Source organism: Myotis yumanensis, unplaced genomic scaffold (assembly GCF_028538775.1).
Source record: "Myotis yumanensis isolate MYYU_CA2020_CCGP unplaced genomic scaffold, mMyoYum1.0.hap1 SCAF_18, whole genome shotgun sequence".
NCBI lineage: Eukaryota > Metazoa > Chordata > Mammalia > Chiroptera > Vespertilionidae > Myotis > Myotis yumanensis.
Window position 1 is genome coordinate 17940278 of NW_027223769.1, and position 22312 is coordinate 17962589.

Sequence of the window (22312 nt, forward strand, 5' to 3'; positions counted from 1 at the left end):
TTCTGCCACCATCGCTGCGCTCACCACTCGAGCGCCTGGCGCAGGGCTTCTAGCTGAGCAGGGCTCCCCTGTGGGAGTGCACTGACCACCAGGGGGCAGCTCCTGCATTGAGCGTCTGCCCCTTAGTGGTCAGTGTACATCAGAGTGACCAGTCCTTCCCCATTCAGTAGATTTGCATATTAATTAGTCTTTTATTATATAGGATGCCCTTAAAACCTATATGATCTTATTAACCAGTCACCCCAATAAATTTATTTTTTTAAAAATATCTTTTATTGATTTTTTACAGAGAGGAAGGGAGAGGGATAGAAAGTTAGAAACATCGACCAGCTGCCTCCTGCACACTCCCCACTGGGGATGTGCCCGCAACCAAGGTACATGCCCTTGAGCGGAATCGAACCTGGGACCCTTGAGTCCGCAGGCTGACGCTCTATCTGCTGAGCCAAACCGGTGAGGGCCACCCCAATAAATTTAATTTAAAAACTGTAGTTATGTCAGCATGCCCTTGGCCAATGCCCAACAACCATCTTCTGGAATGATTCTGTTTAGACTTGACTGAATACCACTCTGCCTGCCCTGGAACCTCTGTAGGAGGGCAGGATCGCATCCTTTAACAGGACTGGGATTACCCTGCATTCCCTGGCCCAAAGGCTAGGGAATGCCTACAACCCGCCTATCCGCCCAGGCCCCAGGCGAGTTGGGGAAACGGGATTTGCTGATCCATCACTTCAACTGCCTGGAAGCAAGTCCAGAGGTGTAGCCCCACCCCTCCTGGGGAGGCCTGGTTCCACAGCCCAGCAGCCCAGCCTGGTCCCCGCCCATCGCACTAGTCCTCTTCCCTCTCCTGCTGCCCCTTCCGGGCTTGAGGACCTTCAGCAAGTTCACGCCCTACGCGTCGCCCTACCAAACCCCGCCCCCTGCACTTCCAGGCTCCGCCCCCGCGTGCGGGCCACCTTCGCTCCAGGGCTGCCCCTGCTCCCGCCTCAACCAGCCAGGGCGGCCTTGGAGCTGTGCCGCAACCCCTCCAGCGAACATGGCGCTCCGAGCCGCAAGGGCCGTGCGGGCCGCGGCCTGCAGCCTGCTCACCGCGTGGGCGCCCGCTGCGCCCTGCCCGCCGCGGCCCTGGGGCCTGAGGGCGGGCGCCATCCGGACGCTACGCACCGGTCCCAATCTGCTGTTGGGTAAGCTTTGAGTGGACACGTGGGGTAAGCTGGGCTGCCTCGGGTGGGGGTGAACTGGGACGCTTCCCTCCTCGCCTGATCCTTATCTCAAGTCCCGGGTGCTGATCGCCCGGATCTAGCAAGCCACGCCACTTCTGAGCACACTTCTTTTTCCCTGGGATCTCTAATTGTGCAGCCCCTCCTCCCCTCCCTCAGTGGCGTGGCCGACACCGCAGCCTTTGTCCTGCAGGTTAGGGAGGCGAGAGGGGGGTGGGGAGGGAGCCTGGAGCACGCGTGATCGCAGTGTCCGGGGCAGGAGTCGGCCGCTGGCTCCTGGAAAATCCGGCCAGTGCCCCTAAGCTTCTTGACCTTAGGTTGTCTCTCATTTGTGGACATCGTGGACCCTAAAAGTGGAGACTAATAATAGGCTTTTAGTTTGCTCCACGGATCATATCAATGAGAACTCTAAAATAAAATTAAAGCAAGAGCATTAATTGAAGTGAAAGCACTGGATCTAGATTTTTTTACCAGTTAAAGCGAGCAAAACTTTGAGTCAGTTTCCCTCATCAGGAAAATGGAAATGATAGTCTTACCTCACAGAGTTGTTGGGAGGGTGAAATAGTAATGTAACTGTTGTACATAAAGCCTGGCACATAGTAAGTACTTGATAAATGTTATTATATTTTAGTTCATAGAATCAAATAAATAGCAAAAAATTGACCGATGTTAATATATTTTATCTGCCTAGTGACTTTGAAAGAAGGGAAATACAAACCTTTCATAGATTACTCAAAACGCCTAATTTTCTGAGGCTCAAAGCTCAGTAAGAAAGTAATTATTTACATAATCTCCTGTCCACTTTTTTCCCGTTGGGCCAAGGGTTAAAGAATTGTACTAATCATTGAACCTAAATAGGCTGGCCTAGAAAAAAGGCTTAAATGGACTTGAAGACAAGTGGACCTAAGCACATTTAGCTGAGCAATGTTGCTGCCTCTTCCTCTAAACCAGTGGTTCTCAACCCTCCTAATGCGGCGACCCTTTAATACAGTTCCTCATGTTGTGGTGACCCCCCATTTCATTGTTACAAATTGAACATAATTAAAGCATAGTGATTAATCACAAAAACAATATGTAATTATATATGTATGTGTTTTCCGATGGTCTTAGGCGACCCCTGTGTAAGGGTCGTTGGACCCCCAAAGGGGTCGCGACCCACAGGTTGAGAACCACTGCTTGCTTGCTCAGTTGCTAAATTGAATGTGAGAGCCATCTTATTCTTAAGATTATCTTTACAATTAGGTAAAATGGCAAGATCAAAATCAGGACAATGGTCTCAGAGAAGTCATATTTGTAGTTCTCCAGCCTTTTAGAAGGTATGTTAGGTTTGAACAACCTGTTCTAGAGTTGTAAGAGAATGATAGGGAGAATTCAGTGTTGTAGCCAAATAATTATATACTAGATGTTTTGCTCAGAATCCCTTTTACTTAAACTTTTAAAAATTACTTCACTCCAACTTTTAAGAGTTTACTATATGCCCAGCATTGTTTAGAAATGGGAGTACAAATAAAATAAACGCTGCACTTGTTTGCTTTGTAGTTAAAATCTACCTTCCTGGGGAAAATTGATAAATGGGCTATATCTGTAGTATGTTAAGTCCTATGAGTGTGTTTGGGGTTATGGTGGGAGGAGAGTAGTGCAGAGTTCTTTGGGAATGTGCTGGATGGGCCCAGGAATCCAGTCTTGAAGGGCTAGACTAGGCTTGTGGCAGGAAAGAGCTTCTAAACTGAACTATGAAATAGTCAAGAAAAAGTGAAAGGTGGGGACAGTGTTGCAGTCAGGACATCAAGTATAAACCTTAAACTTTTTTTTAAATCCTCACTGGAGGAATGAAGATATTTTTTCCATTGACTTTTACAGAGAGTGGGAGGGATGGTGGGAGAGAGACACACACATCGATTGGCTGCCTCCCAAACTCAAGCCCCCACTGGGGCCAGGGATTGAACCTGCAACCGAGGTACATGCCCTTAACTGGCAGTCGAACCCAGGACCCTTCAATCAGCGGGCCAACACTCTAACCACTGAGCACACCATCGAGGCCAAATCTTAAGCTTTTTAATAGAAGGATTAGATAGACTGAAGCATTCAGTTATTTGAAGTGGAACAAAGTAAAGCAAATTCCTTTGTGACAGATTTTGCAACTTTTTCCACTGAAGAATATAAAATTAAAAATTTTTTAATGCTAAGGGGAAAAGAAAGGAATAAGCTATGCTCTATTTACATTCTGTTGCACATCAGAGCTGTGTTATCAAAGCTATTTAATGCTGTTTTAAGTATAACTATCTTTGGGTAAGGGAGACGAGTGAACCAGCAAGGCTTACTTTAAAACAGTATTGGAATTAATGAACCATTTTCCAATTCACTTCTGATGCATTGCTTTTTGGAAAAAATACTTGATTTTGGAAAGTAATATATATTTAAGATAGTATATACTTTTTAAAAATTACTTATTTCTTAAAGCAAGAACTTTTAACATTAAATCCTAAATAATTTTTTCATATCTCTTAAATTTTGGTCAGTCTTTCTTCCAGGAATTGTTGAATATTTGACTATATCTTTTTTTTTTTTTAATAAACTTTTTAAATTGATTTTAGAGAGGAAGAGGGAGGGAGAGAGAGATTGAAACATCAATGATGAGAAATACATTGATTGGCTGCCTTCTGCACCTCCCCCCACACACACACACTGGGGATCGAGCCTGAGCCCGCAACCTCGGCATGTGACCTTGACCAGAATCGAATGCGGGACCCTTCAGTCTGCAGGCCAATACTCTATCCACTGAACCAAACTGACTAGGGCAGTGATGGCGAACCTTTTGAGCTCGGCGTGTCAGCATTTTGAAAAACCCTAACTTAACTCTGGTGCCGTGTCACATATAGAAATTTTTTGATATTTGCAACCATAGTAAAACAAAGATTTATATTTTTGATATTTATTTTACATATTTAAATGCCATTTAACAAAGAAAAATCAACCAAAAAAATGAGTTCACGTGTCACCTCTGACACGCGTGTCATAGGTTTGCCATCACTGGACTAGGGCGACCATATATTTGAAGAGAAACTCATAGAGAAAGCCAAGGGCTAACCTGTCCAATGAAAGATCAATAGAACTTGACTTTCCACCTGTTCATGGCTTAGCTCTGAGGTGACCGTTGAGTTATCTTATAGTTTGCTTCTTTAAATGATGGTAGCCTATTTCTTCCACACAGGCCTGAATTCCAGTAAAATGGAATTTTAAGAACTTATTTAAGTTGTAATTTACTAGGTCAATTTCATTCCTGTAAGATTCCACTTTGCCTGCAAGCAACCAGCTTGTATGGAAGCTGTCTTAGGTCGACTTTAAAATGGCACGTTATTTTTTTAGCTTAAATAATTTATGAGTAGTCTGTGCTCATTCCAAAACTTCATCACTCCAAATCTGTCTTCAGAGGGACAGACTTTTTTGCAAGACAGACCAATTAATAGATAAGTATACATTTGAAATATCCTCAAATTTTTTGTGTGTGATTTAGACTAAGTAAGGTTAGAGCAGATAATCAAATCTCCAAAAGATGCGCAAGGTGTTCACATCAAGCCATCTTTGTCTAAGTGATAGCACTGTTAAGATGTACCACCTAGTCACGATTATTTTTTCCAGGGCATGTACTATTGAAAGGCAATGTCAATAAGTCAGACCAAATACTGGGAAAGTTTTGCCTTTTGACAGCATTGATATAAAAAATGCATTATAAGAAGTGATGCTACTGCTTTTCTGAAATATTGGTCTTCTATTTTAGTGCGTAAATTCACAGAGAAACATGAATGGATAACAACAGAAAATGGTATTGGAACAGTGGGAATCAGCAATTTTGCACAGGTATTGGACTGTCTCGAAATAGTTAAAGTAGTCTGCTCTCACTTAAATTGGGTTGTCTCTGTCTTTTAAAATTTGTTTATTCTGCCCTTAGTGTTTTAGGCCCTTTAACAGGCCCTTAAAGAAACATCAATCATAAGTCAAACAAGTGAAAAACATAACCTGTTTAGGAGAGTATGTTAGAGATATTGAAAGGTTAACATTTAAAATTGAAGGTAGGAAACAAACCTTATTCAAGAAAGAAATGTGTTTGTTTCATATTGGGGCAGTTAAGGAAAGAAGCAGCAAAAGGGTAGAGTGTTGATAGTGTTTTGTGGATACAGTGATACACACATGACCAGGGGAGATGAAGAGGGAAAAACCTAGATTGGCACAGATTACGCAGAGGGAAACCTTTTATTTAGCCTATCTATTTCTCTATTAACTCCTCTATTCCCACTGATCCCATATTTGAAATATTGTGTAAAAGAAAACGTTAAGTCAAATGGCAGCACCAGTTAATAATTTTAAACTGGATCTCTGGGAGGTGAGGCACTATGGGGAAAGGGGATGATAACTGATGGAAATATAAAATATTTTATAGAAATGTTGGAATATCAGGTATTGAAAGTCAATGACAAATATATCTTCATTGGTATATCTGTGTACCTACTGAAGTCCAATACAGGGTGCTTGTGAAATATTGTGTAGTGTCCATACCTCTTGGAATTTATCTATGAGTGTAATTACCTACATGGAAAATGACATACAAAACATTACAAGATGGATAACCTGAGTGGTAAAGTGGGTGGTAACCTGATGGAGAGATCATTTTTATTGGAGTCAAGGTCTTCAAGGCGTATAAGGCATGTGACTATGAGTTGAAGAATTAATGGGTAAGATTTAAGCAAATGCTGAGGGAGAAATGGCTGCAGAAGTGAAAAAATGCAAAGTGTGATTCTTATCAGGGGAGATAGTAATCTTTTGAAGGATATACGGTTTGTAACCAGTCACTACAGCTGTGGGAAGTCCAGCTAGTGGCCTGTTTCCTTGCAGGTCCTGAGCCAAGAATAGTTTTGTTTTTTAAAGGGTTGTTAAGAAAAAACACAAAAAATGTGGCCCATCAAATGTAAAATTTGTGCAACTATCTGAAATTACAGGGGTCTTAGAGTTTTTTTGTTTGTTTTTAGGAAGCATTGGGAGATGTTGTTTACTGTAGTCTGCCTGAAATTGGGACAAAATTAAACAAGCAAGGTGAGTATTTTTCTTACCTTGGTTTGTCATCATTCATGCCATAAATTTTCTTTACCTAACCTTTACCTTGAATAATAACTTTTTTAAAAATCTTCACCAGAGGATGTTTCCACTGATTTCAGAGGGGGGGGGGTAGGGGGGTAAAAGGGAGGGAGAGAGGGAAGGTGGGAGGGAAGAAGAGAGAGAGAGAGAGAGAGAGAGAGAGAGAGAGAGAGAGAGAAAGAGAGAGAGAGAGATCAGTTGCCTCTCTTATGCACCACTGGCCAGGGCTTGAATAACTTCTATGCACCCAGGATCAATTAGAGTGCTTTTCACTCAAGTAACAGGATACTTAAAAGAGCAAGGAAGGGAGAGGGAGAGAAATATCAGTTGTTTGCCTCCCACACACACCTCCATCAGCTGGGGATCAAGCATGCAACCTGGGCATGTGCCCTGACGAAGTTGAACTGGAAACCCTTTGGTGCACAGGGCGATGCTCAACCAACAAAGCCACACTGACCGGGGCTAGGGATTTATATAAATAGTCTGGACATAGGTGAAGAGAGGATTGGTTGAGTGGCTCGGTGAAGGACATGACCTTTTTTAGTACTTTTTCTGCCTCAGTGTGTCACAGTTCACAACATGGCAGCAAAATCTTAGACATTGTCACATTCTCAAATGACAATGTCCAAAAGCAGGAAGAGACGGACAGGCTTTCATTTTTATTCTCTTACATCTCATTAGCCAGATATGGTTTATATTTGCCACCCCTAGTTGTAGGGATGATAGCAAAGAGAAAATGAGCATTTTTAGACATTATAATGGAAGGTAGGAAGAAGTAGAGGGAAATGGGTGTTAGCCTCTTTGCTCTCCACTCCACATTGAGGCCTATTAAGTTTAAAAAATAAAATCTGCTTTTCTTTGAGGTAGTAAAGCATATGAGTTAAAAGGGATCAGAACCTGGTTTTCAAGCCTGGTCTCACAAAATATTAGCTGTGTGATTTTGAGGAACATACATAATCTAGGTCTCATCTATAAGTTAGGATAATAGTAATAGTATCTACTTCATAGAGTAATAAGGATTAAATAAAATTTAGCATAATGTAAGTATCTTTGACAGTATTGGCCATCTCTTTTTCTGCTTAAACTTTCCCCATCATTTATCTTGTTTGATATTTTTCTGCTTCCTGTCTCTCAACATCATGGTCGGTCACATCCCTCTTTTTGAAGGGCTTCCTAGAAACCATTTCTGATGTCATCGTAAAACCCCCAGTGTGGTTAATGATCTTTTTTTCTATACATCAATGCACAGTTCTCATTTTCTCAAGTTCTTTTATTTACTGTGTACCCACTCTGCTACTCAAGCAGACCATAAGTTTCAGAATATCTCTTTATAGTAAGTGAGTGTCATGAGCCTTTTTGTGCATGAAAAAATTCTACTAATATAAATATGCTGGTAATATACTTAACTTAAAAATGCCTTTTTAAAACTTTCTACAATATGTATTTTTAAATTGATACATATGAAAATGTATTTTCATAGATCTTAAGTATACAATCCAATGACATACTGCATGAATCTTCCCAATTGTCTGATTTCTTTTATCCAATGTCATGATTTTTAATATTCATTCATGTTGATCAGTTTTTTTTATTGATTTCAGAGAGGAAGGGAGAGAGATAAATAGAAACGTCAATGATGAGAGAGAATTATTGATCAGCTGCCTCCTGTGCACCACCCACTAGGGATTAAGCCCTCAACATGGCATGTGCCCTCTCCCTTCCTTGCTCTTTTAAGTATCCTGTTACTTGAGTGAAAAGCACTCTAATTGATCCTGGGTGCATAGAAGTTATTCAAGCCCTGGCCAGTGGTGCATAAGAGAATTGAACAGTAACCTTCTGGTTCAAAGGTAGACGCTCAACCACTGAGCTACTCCAGCTGGGCAGTTCAATTTTTAGTTGCTGAAGAGTGTCCCACTGTATGAATAAACACATTTTTATCCTTTCTCCTGTTGATGGATTTTCATGTTACTTCTAGTTGTGAGTTATTATGAATAAAGCTACTATAAACTGATTTGTATGTCTCTTTTTGTGAATATATGTCCTCACTACTCTTGGGTAAGTACATACAGGAGTAGTATTTCTGGCTCATAGTGTAGGTATATGTTTAACTTAATAAGAAACTGCCAAGCAGTTTTCCATGTTTGTACCATTTTACATTCTCATCAACAATATGAGACTCAGTTTTCCAGAAGCTATAGATCTCATTGTGGTTTAAGCTTGAATTTCCTCAGGAACATTATTGTTGAGCAACTTTGTGCTTTTTACTAACATCTTTATTTGTGAAGTCTCTAGTCAAGTCTTTTACCAATTTCGTTTTTTGTGGGGTTTTTTTTTTTACCATTGACTTTTAGGCATTCTTTTTGTTTGTTTATCCTCATAGGAGGATTTTTTTCCATTGATTTTAGAGAGAATGGAAGGGAGAGTGGGAAGGAGAGAGACAGAGACAGAGACAGAAACATTGATGTGAGAAAAAACATCAATTGATAGCCTACTGCATGTGCCCCAATTGGGGCCAGGAATCAAACCTGAGACCTTTCTATGTGTGGGCCGGCACTATAACCACTGAGCTACACTGGCCAGAGCTAGGCATTCTTTATATATTCTAGATACAAATTCTTTATCAGATATATATTTTGTAAATATTTTGTCATAGCTTGTGGTTTTACCTTTTCATTCCTTTAAGCTTTTTTTATGAAAAGCTTTTTTAAAAAATATATTTTTATTGGTTTTAGAGAGGAAGGGAGAGAGATAGAAACATCAAGGATGAGAGAGAATCATTGATCAGCTGCCTCCCGCACGCCCCTTATTAGGGAATGAGCCTGCAACCCAGGCATGTGCCCTGAATTGAACCGTGACCTCCTAGTTCATAGGTCAATGCTCAACCACTGTGCCACGCTGGGAGTTTTCTGATTACTGCTTCTATTTCATCAGTTGTTATTGGCCTATTCACGTTTTCTGATTCTTCTTGATTTGCTTTTGGAAGACTATTTTTTTAGGAATTTGTCCATGTCATCCATATCATCCAGTTTGTTGGCATATAGTTGTTCATAGTATTTTCTTACAATCCTTTGTATGTCTGTGGTGCCAGTTGTTACTTCACTGCTTTTGTTTCTGACTTTAGTTATTTGGTTCCTCTCTGTTTCTTGATGAGCCTGGCTAAAGGTACATCAATCTTGTATATCATTTCAAAGAACCAGCTCTTGGTTTCATTGATCCTTTGTATTGTTTTTCTAGTCTCTATGCCATTTATTTCTGCTCTAATCTTTATTATTTCCTTCCTTCTACTTACTCTGGACTTTTCTGGTTGTTCTCTTTCTAATTCTGTAAGCTGTAGTTTATTATTAATTTGTTTTTTGAAGTAGGCCTATAATGCTATGAACTTCCCTTTCAGGACTGCTTTTGCTATGTCTCAGAAATTTTGGGTTGTTGTACATTCGTTTTCATTTGCTTCCAGGAAGTTTTTAATTTCTTTCTTGATCTCATTGGTATCCCATTCATTGTTTAATAAATGTTATTTAGCCTCCATGTATTTGAATGTTTTTTAGTGTTTTTACTGTAGTTGATTTCTAATTTTATTCCATTATGATCTGAGAAGATGCTTGATATGATTTCAATCTTCTTGAATTTGTATAGACTTGTTTGTGTCCTAACATGTGATCTATCTTTGAGAATGTGCATGACCCATGTGCACTTGAGTAGAGTGTATATTCTACAGCTTTGGAGTGAAATATTCTATAAATGTCAATTAAATCCATCTGATCCAATGTTCTTTAAAGTTACTATTTCCTTGTTAATTTTTTTGTCTGGAAGATCTATCTATCCAGTAAAGTCAGTGGGATGTGAAAGTCCCCTACTATGACTGTATTGCTGTTGATCTCTCCCTTAAAGTCTTCCAGAAGTTTTTTTTATGTATTTATATGCTCCTATATTGGGTGCATATATGTTTACCAGGGTTATATCCTCTTGTTGGATCGATACCTTTAGTTTTAAGTAGTAACCTTTATAGTTTTGTGGAATGCCCTGCTCGTTTCCATTTGCATGGAAAATTTCCATCCCTTCACTCTCATCTTGAGTCTTTTGTTTTGAGGTGGGTCTCTTGTAGACAGCGTATAATTGGGTCATGTTTTTGTATCCATTCAGCAATCCTATGTCTTTTGATTGGAGCATTTAATCCATTTACATTTAAGGTTATTATTGAGTAGAGGTCTGGTGCATGGATTCGTGCACATTGAAAAGTAATTAATTAAAAGGTGGCCAGCAGGGTGGGACTGGGTGAGACTGGCCGGCCACACCCTGGAGCCAACCTCCCGCGCTGGCGACACCTGGGGTGGCGCTGGGGCTCGAAGGACGTCTGCAGAGTGAGCGGGGTCCCTCTGGCAAGTGGGGTCCCTTGGCCTAGCCTGCAGGGATCAGGGCGAAACCGGCAGTCTGACATCCCCCAAGGGGTCCCAGAGTGCGAGAAGTCGCTCAGCAGCTCCTGCATTGAGCATCTGCCCCCTCGTGGTCTGTGCACGTCATAGCTACCAGTCAGAGCTTCTTCCCCCTGGTGGTCATTGCGCATCATTGCTACTGGTCAGATGGTCGCTTTGGCTTTTATATATATAGACTAGAGGCCCAGTGCACGAAATTCGTGCATGGGAGGGGGTGTGTCCCTCAGCCCAGACTGCACCCTCTCCAATCTGGGGCCCCTCGGGAGATATCCGACTGCACGTTTAGGCCTGATCCCACCGGGCAATTGGACATCCTTTTCACAATCCAGGACTGCAGGCTCCCAACTGCTTGCCTGCCTGATTGCCCCTAACCGCTTCTGCTGCCAGCCAGATCACCCCCTAACTACTCCCCTGCCAGCCTGATTGATGCCTAACTGCTCCCCTGCTGGCCCGATTGCCCCTAACCACTACCCTGCCAGCCTGATCAGCGCCTAACTGCTCCCCTGCTGGCCTGGTCATCCTCAACTGCCCTACTTTGCCATCCCGGTCGCCCCCAACTGCCCTCCCTTGACAGCCCGGTTGCCCCCAGCTGCCGTCCCCTGCCAGCCTGGTCACCCCTAACTGCTGTCTCCTCCTGGCCCGGTAACCCCCAATTGTCCTCCCCTGCTGGCCTGGTTGCCCCTAACTGCCCTCCCTTGCCGGCCTGGTCACCACTAACTGCCCTCCCCTGCAGGCCCGGTAACCCCCAACTGCCCTCCCCTGCTGGCCTGATTGCCCCCAACTGCCCTCCCCTGCCATCCTGGTCCCCCTCAACTGCCCTTCCTTGCAGGCTTGGTCCCCCACCACTGCCCTCCCCTGTAGGCCTGGTTGCCCCCAACTGCCCACTCCTGCAGGCTTGTTTTCCCCCATCTGTCCTCCCCTGCAGGCCTGGTTGTCCCCAACTGCCCTCTCCTGCAGGCCTGGTTGCCCCCAACTGCCCTCCCTTGCAGGCCATCTTGTGACCACATGGGGGCGGCCAGCTCGTGTGTTGGAGTGATGGTCAATTTGCATATTACCTCTTTATTATATAGGATAGGTACTTATTTGTTGCCATTTTAATTATTTATGCCTATGTTTCACTGTCTCTTTATTATTCTCATTATAGCAGTCCCTTTAGCATCTCATGCAGTGCTGGTTTGGTGGTAATAAACGCCTTTTGCCTTTTTTTATCTGGGAAGCTTTTTATTTCACCATCTATTTTTTATTTTTTTAATATATTTTTATTGATTTCAGAGAGGAAGGAAGAGGGAGGAAAAGATAGAAACATCCACAATGAGAATCATGGATCGGCTGCCTCCTGCAAGTCCCCCACTGGGGATCAAGCCCACAACCCGGGCATGTGCCCTTGACCAGAATTGAACGTGGGACCTTTCAGTTCGCAGGCCAACGCTTTATCCACTGAGCAACACTGGCTAGGGCATCACCATCTGTTTTGAATAATAGCCTTGCTGGATATAGTAACCTTGGTTTCAAATCCTTGCTTTTCATTGCCTTGAATACTTCATGCCATTCCCTTCTGGCCTGTAGAGTTTCTGATGAGAAAACATCTGACAGCCTTATGGTTGCTTTTCTCTTGCTGCCTTTCATATTCTCTCGTTGTCTTTAATTTTTGGCATTTTAATTATGATGTGTCTGCACATGGGCCTGTTTGGGACACTCTGTGCCTCCTGAACTTTATGACTTTTTCCTTCACCAAGTTAGGGAAGTTTTCTACCTTTATTTCTTCAAACACGTTCTCTATCCCTTGCTCCCTTTCTTCCCCTTCTGGCACATCTGTTATGTGGATATTGTTACATATCCCAACAGCTCCCTTAAGCTGTCCTGTTCTTTAATTTTTGGTTCTCTAATTGAGTGATTTTTTTCTACTCTGTCTTCTAATTTACTAATCCAATCCTCAGCTTCCTCTATCTACTGTGTGTTCTTTCCATTGTTCTTTATTAGTGCTATGTCATTCTTCATATGTTTTCTCATGCTGTTAAGCATCTTTGCCATCATTATTCTCAACTCTATGTCTGATAAATTTCTTATCTCCATTTCATTTAGTGCTTCTTCTGGAGACTTCTCTTGTTCTTTCATTTGGGGTTTTGTTTTATTTTGGGTTTATTTTGTCTCCCTATTTTGGTTGCCTGTATGTGTTTGTGACTATGTATTAGGTAGATCTGTTATGCCTCCCAATCTTCAGTACAGGACAGTGTATAATGCTGTTTCTGACTAATTTGATTAGGCAAAGACTCAAAGCCTCCAGAGACCCACCTCTGCAGACTGATTGTATAGTCAAGATGTTCTTTTTAAACAAAAGCTAAAGACGTTAATCTCCTTTTAAGCACCATTTTAGCTATCCTATATAATAAAAGGCTAATATGCAAATTGTCCCCTCGGGAGTTCAACCAACCAGGAGATCGACCGCTCGCTATGATGTGCACTGACCACCAGAGGGCAGTGCAGAAGGAAAGCTCCAGCCAGCAGCTGGAAGGCCCCGATTGGCTCTGATCGCTGGCCACACCTAAGGACCCTATCTGTGCACAAATTTCATGCACCGGGCCTCTAGTGTCCCAAATATTTTAGTATGTTCTATTCTCATCATTCACTTCAGACCACTGGATATCGTCTTATAGGTGACTAAGGCTCTATTAATTTTTCAGCCTTTTAAAAATATATATATTTTTATTGATTTCAGAGAGGAAGGTAGAGGGAGAGATTGAAACATCAATGATGGGAATCACTGATTGGCTGCCTCTTGCACACCCCTACTGGAGATCAACCTTGCAACCTGGGCACGTGCCCTTCATAGGAATGGAACCTGGGACCCTTCAGTCTGATGCTTTATCCACTGAGCCAAACCAGCTAGAGCCAGCCTTTTTTTTTTTTTATCTGTTTTTTAGATTGGTTAATTTCAGATTATCATTCTTCATGTTCACTGATCCTTTGTTTTACTATATCCAGTCTTCTGTTTATACCATTCAGGGGATATTTTGTTTTACGTAGTTTACTTTCAGTTCTAAAAAGTTCATTTTAAAATTTCTATTTATTTGCAAGTATTCCTCCATATGTTCACTTATTATGATGATCTTTTTAAAAAAAGTCTTTTAATATGCTTATAATAGCTATTTTAAGGTTCTCTGGTAATTCTATCAGGTGGGTCTGTAGGTTGTTTGGGGATCTTTCTGCTGACTACTTTTTCTCTTTTCCATCCTCCTTTCTTTCTAGAAAATCCTCATTTTCCAGCCACCTTGGTAGCCCCATACTTCATCCTTTGACCCTTCAAAGAAATAAGACTGGTTTTCTACTTGTGTTCTAATTACACTGTGGTCTTTGGATAGCATGGTGTTATCAGTGTATGCATTGTATAAAAGAAGATCTCAGATTGGGTCCCATTTTTTTTTTTCCAATCATTAACTCTCTTTTTGGTTATCCTGCAGATCCTTCACGTAATTGTTTTTTGTTTATTTGTTTGTCTGTTTTGGGGGTTTTTTTTTTTGTTTTTTTTTTGGTGTATCTGTAGAAAGGTTGGTCTGAGGTACTTTACTGCTACTGGAATCTTCTGAATTTTTTTTTTTTTCTGAGCCATAGTAAATTGAAAGAAGATTGAGTTTTAGTGAATTCAAGCACTTCTGGTATTCAGATACATCACTTTTTGTTTACTCTGTATAAATAAAGAAATAGGTCTGCTTTGTTGAGGATATTGATACCCTTCTCATAGATGATACAAACATGACAAAATCTACAATTTTATTTCTAAATAGAGATACTTGGAATTTTATCATGATTGAACTTGAAGTGACCAATTTTCTACATTGGCATTTTTAGGTCATTAACTTTTGACATTTAATATTTTCTTTCATTTTCTTAATTTAGATGAGTTTGGTGCTTTGGAAAGTGTGAAAGCTGCTAGTGAACTATATTCTCCTCTGTCAGGAGAAGTAACTGAAATTAATACAGCTCTTGTAGAAAATCCAGGACTTGTCAACAAATCTTGTTATGAAGATGGTAAGTTGTTAATCTAAAGTTAAAAGCAAGTCTTAGCGAATTGTGACTTTATCTCTTTACACTTTTTGGTACTAAATAGAGATGTTCTGCTTTTAATAAAGAAAGCACAGATTAGCTGAATATCTAAGGTTATGTTTATTAAGATCATTGTTGATAAAATAAAGCATGGCCTTGTTTTACAGGGTTCTTAGTATTAAACACTTGCAAAGTATTTACTTCTTCAAACATAAAGTGTCTATATTGTGATGTAGGGGATAATAATACTTATTTCATTAATTTTCAGTTTTCTCACATATTCATCTTTATAGTTACCCAGTGAGGTAGGCTAGTAGCAATTTTCTTCATTTTGTAGATGAAATGAGGCCCAGAAAGGATTTATCTGTTAAGGTCACACATCCATAAATGGTAAAATTAGGATTAGGTTGTAGTTCTCTGTTGCCTATCACCAAGCCCTTCTAATTCTCTACTTTCTATGTCCTTCACATCAGTAGTTAACAGTGTTGGTGTTCCTCTTGTTAATGAAAGATATACCTAGTCTCTTGTATACTTGGATCCCTATTCAGTGTCATTTGTTGATGCTTATTACAATCTAACAGTTCTTAATCCATTATAGTGGAATCTATTCTAGTTGTAATCTTTTCGATAATGATATGCAAGGATATTAATTTAATTCTTAATGTGAAAACTTAAAATTCCTTGAACAAATGAGTCATTGAGGTAAATAATACTACATTAATTTTGAGGCACTAAAGAATTTATTTTAAAACAAGTGTTGGTAAGGATGTGGAGAAATGGGAATCCTATTGCAGTGTTTGTGGGAATGCAGATTGGTGCAGCCACCATGGAAAACATTATGGAGGTTCCTCAAGAAATTAAAAATGGAACTACCTAATGACCCAACAATTGCACTACTGGGTATATAGCTGAAGAAACACAAAATATTAATTCAAAAGAATATATGCACCCCTATGTTCATTGTATATTATTTACACAAGTGCCCATCAATAGATGAGTGGATAAAAAAAAGCTATGGTACACATATACATTACTCTGCCATAAAAAAGAATGAAATCTTATTATTTGTGACAACATGTGTTACCCAGTGAGGATATTATGTTAAGTGAAATAAGTCAGGCAAAGAAAGACAAATACTATATGATTTTACTTACATGTGGAATCTAACAAATAAAATAAATGAACAAACAAATAGAAACCAACTCACAGATACAGAGAACAGACTGATGAAGAGAGGCATTTGGAGGGTTGGGTGAGAAAGTCAAGAGAATAAGAAGTGCTAATTAGTAGTTACAAAATAGTCAACATAGGAAATCAAGTCAATCAATAATATGGAATAATTGCGTATATGTTAGGTGGGTACTCGAAACATCAGGGGGGAGATCACTGTATAAAGCATATGATTGTCTAACCACTATGCTGTGCATCTGAAACAAATCCAAAATAATACTAAATATAAGCTAATTTAAAATAAAACTATTTTACATTTTTTAATGAATTTGACTTTAACTCTTTAAAAAGGTAATTTGGAATATAAGATACTTTTCTTTGGTTGCAGGTTGGCTGATCAAGATGACACTGAGTAACCCTTCAGAACTAGATGAATTAATGAGTGAAGAAGCATATGAGAAATACATAAAATCTATTGAGGAGTGAAAATGAACCCACCTAAATAAAGTAGTCTGAAACAACTTATCTAGCATAGTTGTCTTAAATTAGTGGTGGATAGAAGATTTAATAATTCCAATGAAAAAAGAAACTACAACAATGCTACTGGATGAAAATACTCCTTAACCATCTAATGATGGCAGATAAATACAATGTGCATCTTTTCCACAACTCCCTATGGTTTTTAGGCTAGGCTACAGTTATAATATTCAGAATTCCTGAAATTATCTATGGTAAAATCTAGTAATAAAAATTATATATTACAAGGATAACATTGTTATCTTAAGCCTTATATAATACTGTAATTTGCTTACATCGGTCTCTGGATTTGGGTCACAATACTTAATGATCTTTCCATTGGAAATAACAGGCAATAGATAAAAGTTTTTGTTGTTACAATGTCATATGATGAACAATACTGTCTTAATTTAGCAAATTACTGAGTTTGCTGGTGCTATTTTTATACACTGAAGTAGCAGCCTCGCAGGAAAATAAGAAAGTTTAATAATAAAACATTCAACTTCATTAATGTTTTTTGTTTTGCTAATAGATCATTTAGTGACTATGCTAGTATTTGTGAAGATTTGAATTTTAACTTATTGGAAGTTTTTGTTTGTTTTAAGGTAATTGAAGCCATAACAAGGAAAGGTTCCAAGAAAATGTTTCCTTTTAGTCATCCATAAATGTGATTTTTCTTAAGCAAAAATCTAATTGCCTGATAATATTAAGTATTTTTTGATCACCTTTAATATCATGAAAAAGAAACCACTGATACTGTTTTTCTGTCATGCTAAGTTAGAAAAGAGAAGAGGAAAACAAGGAAAGGAAAGTTTGATCAGTAAGGCACATAGATGGCATCCTTAAGAAAGTTAAATCATTCAGGTTTTCACTTAACGTAATCGGAATAGAAGTGAAACTTTTTGAGCTTAGACACTGACTTAGATAGTGAATGTTCTTTATAGTTTAAGCATATTTACAATCCCAAATGATATTTTAATTCAGCCAACTGTAATATGTGGATATTTTTGGGATATTATATACACACATAAATATAAATACTAGATATACCAGTTAATAATGCGGATTTTTTTCAATAGATGGAGTTACACATGTTGATATATACGCGATTTGATATGTATGCTATTTTGTTGTTTTGACAACAAGCTTCAAAACTTGATATGTCAACTTTGCTGAAGGTGTTAACATCATAGATATTTTTACGCTTAAAAATGTCAAATTTTGTGCCAAAAAAAGCATTTGTGGGAAGTTTTAATTCATTACTTTATTTTGAAGAAAAGTGCTGCTAAATACTTCGGGAAGCTTATGGTGAACATGCTCCATCTCAAGATACTTGTGAACACTGGTTTAAAACGCTTTAAAAGTGATGATCTCGATGTGAAAGACAAAGAACGTCCAGGTCAACCAAAAAAGTTTGAAGACCAACAATTACAAGCATTACTGGACGAAGATGCGTGTCAAACTCAAAAATGACTTACAGAAAGATTAAACGTTGCTCAGCAAACAATTTCCGATCGTTTATAAGCAATGGGAAAGATTTTAAAGGAAAGAAAACGGGCACCACATCAACTGAACGAAAGACAAATGGAAAACCGAAAAGTCATCAGTAAAATGTTGCTTCAGTGGCACGAAAGGAAGTCTTTTTTGCATCGAATTGTGACTGGCGATGAAAAGTGGATTTATTTTGAGAATCCCAAATGCACAAAATCATGGGTTAATCCAGGTCAACCATCAACATCGACTGCAAGGCCAACTCACTTCAAAAAGAAGACAATGCTCTGCGTTTGGTGGGATCAGGAAGGGGTGGTGTGTTATGAGCTTCTAAAACCAGGTGAAACTGTTAATACTGATCGCTAGCAACAACAAATAATCAATTTGAACCACGCTTTGGTCATGAAAGGACCAGAATGTGCTAGAAGACACGGCAAAGTAATTTTGCTTCATGATTAACACACCATCACACACTTCAAAACCAGTTAAAGACACATTAAAAGATCTTGCCTGGGAAGTATTAACCCACCCGCCATATTCACCAGACCTTGCTCCTTCAGATTACCACATGTTCCGATCGATGGCACATGCACTTTCTGAGCAGCACTTCAAAACGTACGAAGAAGTGGAAAATTGAGTCTCTGAATGGTTTGCCTCAAAACAAGAAAAGTTCTATTGGGATGGTATCCACAAATTACCTGCAAGATGGGGGGAATGTGTAGCTAGCGATAGACATTACTTTGAATAAAGCACTTTTGATGTTTCTCTTGAAATTATCGTGTTTTCTTTGATTAAAAATCCGCATTATTAACCGGTACACCTAGTATATATATGTACTCAAACAGCAAGAGCACACAAATTCCTCCATCATTTTCCTGTTACTAGAGGAAAAAGAAAGTATTCTAACACCTTCTGATGGTGAATGAACAGCAAATGAGACTCCAAAGGGAGTAGAGAAATAAATAAAATCTTTCCTGCTCCTCAGCAGACAGAAACCATTCTTTCCAAGATTGTGCCAGTGGCCATATCACTGTTGAGATGTATCGTTGCACCCTTAGAAAGAAGGAATCCGAGATACTCTGGATGATTGTCTTTCTATTTTTGTAATTATTATTCAGGGTAATTAATTTGACTATCTGCTTTGGAAATAAAAATGGGTGAGTAATTATATACATTTTACTTTTTTGTTTTGAAGGTGCTCTCATATATTACCTTCTTTAATGCTCATAATAATAAATAACCAGAGGTGGATAGCTACCACCATTTCACAGGTAAGGTGATGGAGAGAATAAGAGATTGTTAAAAAGCTGGGCAGTCATGGTTAGGATTTTCACATTTCCTGGTTCCCTCTTTATCAGTTTTTTAGCAAATGTTACTATTAAAAAAATACTTAAATGGGAACGGGGTGGGGAGGTAGGAGGGGGAAGGATGAATGTTCTAAAGGTGGGAAACAGAAATGGCCTTTCTAAAGTGAAAGTACATCAGTGATTGTAGTCTGAAAGAGATGAGCAGTTTTATATCATCTCCCAGTATTTTTTGTTAATCCTCACCCAAGGATATTTTTCCATTGATTTCTAGAGAGAGTAGAAGGGAGGGGAAGAGACAGAGAGAAACATCAATGTGTGAGAGACACATTGATCGGTTGTCTCCCGCAGGCCAGGTGCCCCAACCAGGGCTGGGGATCCAGCCTGCAACCCAGTACATGCCCTTAACCAAAATAAAACCCAGGACTCTTCAGTCCCTGGGCAGACATTCCATCCACTGAGCCAAATGTCTAGGGCAGTGGTTCTCAACCTTCCTAATGCCACGACCCTTTAATACAGTTCCTCATGTTGTGGTGACCCCCAATTTCATTTACAAATTGAACATAATTAAAGCATAGTGATTAATCACAAAAACAATATGTAATGATATATGTGTTTTCTGATGGTCTTAGGTGACCCCTGTGAAAGGGTCGTTCGACCCCCAAAGGGGTCTCGACCCACAGGTTGAGAACCACTGGTCTAGGGCCAGTTGACAGTATTTTTAATGAAAAACCACTAGGGGGCTCTGCATAGGCATGCTAACGTGAAAATGAGGCTGGTATTTCAGATCAACTTGGCAAAATAGAAATTTTGAATTTTTCTAAATTTCCCCAATTTTGGGGGGGCTGATAAAATGTAATGCTTACCTTCAGTTTAATAACAATCATGCTAACTATAACTGCCTTCATTACTGCTCTACAATCTATTATTTCAGACTCACACATTTTCCTACCTCAGAAAAGGCACTCACTTTACATCAAGATTAAAATCTTTTTCCTGCAACATGGCTTTACTACTGACCACCTACCCTCAGTAGTTTTCCCCTCTAAATAGACTTAATTTTTTAAGAGCAGTTTTAGGCTCAAAATTGAGCACAAAGTGTAGTTTCCATATACCTCCTAACCCCATCTTTCTCTGTTTTGGAAACATCCCTTTGCCAACTCTGAGATACTGTACTAGGACTGCTGATATCTTGATTCAATCTATATTAGTTTTTTATAAACAACTGGCCAAACACATTCACCCCTTAATGTTTCTACTCAATCATGCTAGCAGGCTTTTACCTGTAGATTTCATTAGTGATTACTAGTACATTTAAAACATGCAGGCCTGATTAGTGTGAAGGAAATCAGTGACCAGATGTTCCAACTTTCATATGTACTTATGAAAATGTACTTTCAGTCAAGAAGTTTAATCAATCATTTAGTGAATCTTAGTTAAGACTGATATACTTCTCAGAAATTGAGAAAGGTTTAATGAGTGGATAACATTCTGCTAAGCAGATGTTTTTAAATTTTCTGTTTTCAATAGAACTAAAGGAGGACCCAACCAAACTGTCAGCTGATAAATCATTAATTTTTTTCTTGTTGATCACCATGTGATTTCTGGTGTGGAAAGGAGTTTTTTTTTTGAAAGTTAAGAGAGTGCTATAACAAAACCACTTTCATGTGCATCTTTGTATGAACAAGGTATCTCAGCTTAAATCTATGAAAAACCTGGATATTAGAATAAAATTCTGTGGAGGATGCAGAATAAAAATAAAATTATGAACTTAAGGAGAAAAAGCAAAAGAAAAATTTCCATCTTTTAGTTTATTCATGTATTTTAAAATAAATGTTGATAGGTATCAAATTGTCATTAAATTTAGATTTCTTTCAATACTATTAAAAGAGTAATGTAACATTTTAAAATGCGTGCTTTCATGATACTCTGCATGTTACATCCTTGGCTATTTATGTTTAAGATTAAAATTTTATGTTTTAACAAAAAAAAATTGCAATTGGGTATGAATTTTGTCTACAATTCTTTTTAGAAGCATGCAGGCATACCATTCCAGGTTGTGAAAGCAAATTATCCAAATATGTATATTTTAGGTAAAGAAATGATAACTTATACAAGTAATTTGTTCTAACATCGTAGAATGTGATATTCGAAGACGTTATATAAAATAGTCTTTGCATGGGCTTTAAAGGCTTTCTAATTATGTTCTGTAAAAAAGGCAGGAATACCTATTTTTTTTAAAATATATTTTTATTGATTTCAGAGAGGACGGGGAAGGGAGACAGAAACATCAATGATAAGGGAGAATTATTAATTGGCTGCCTCCTGCACGCCCCCTACTGGGGATCAAGCCCGCAACTCAGGCATGTGCCCTTGACCGGAATCCAACCGGGACCCTTCAGTCTGCAGGCCGATGCGCTATCCACTGAGCAAACCACCTAGGGCAGGAGTAGCTGTCTTTCCAAATGCCTTTTAACCAGTGCTCTACAGGACTTACATTCTAATATTTTTCGACAGCAGAAATAGTCACACTTCTAAAACCAGAATCAAACCTGACTTGGGTCGACGCTCTACCACCTAATGCCTGGGCATAGGTTCCCACCCCTGGCTGCACCTCTGGGTGCTCAAATGTACCAGCACCGAAGGTGGGAGAGCCTTGCACTGTCTTCAAAGAGTTCCTCCGTTGATTTAAGGACGTGATACTACTTTTCTTCATTTGTCTTTTTTTTTTTTTAATCTCCCAATGCCCACTTCACAGAGCTGTACTGCTACACAAGTTCAGTTAGGTGTTGGCTGTACTGCCAATGGATTCAACCTAGTACTGTCTAGGCTTGTAAGCAGGAGACCAATGGATCCTACTATTACGTTTTTTGGCCTACATCACCCTAGCACCATCGTTCTCATGGGGGAGGGGAGACTAGTGGTCAGCTGGCAACGCTGGGGACATTTTGGGCTGGCACGCTACTAACGCAATGCACACGGCGGCCTCACCTCAGAAAAATTCGGCGCCAGA

General features: G+C 39.4%; 1 protein-coding gene across 1 annotated transcript; it reads left to right on the plus strand.

Annotated features, from left to right (window-relative positions):
* Positions 1 to 926: 926 nt before the first annotated feature.
* GCSH (glycine cleavage system protein H) lies at positions 927 to 18768 on the plus strand. The gene is made up of 5 exons (XM_070397998.1): positions 927 to 1181; positions 4996 to 5075; positions 6242 to 6305; positions 14672 to 14803; positions 16377 to 18768. The coding sequence occupies exons 1-5, from the start codon at positions 1034 to 1036 to the stop codon at positions 16472 to 16474; spliced, it is 522 nt and encodes a 173-aa protein (XP_070254099.1). The 5' UTR covers positions 927 to 1033; the 3' UTR covers positions 16475 to 18768.
* The last annotated feature ends 3544 nt before the right edge of the window (positions 18769 to 22312 follow it).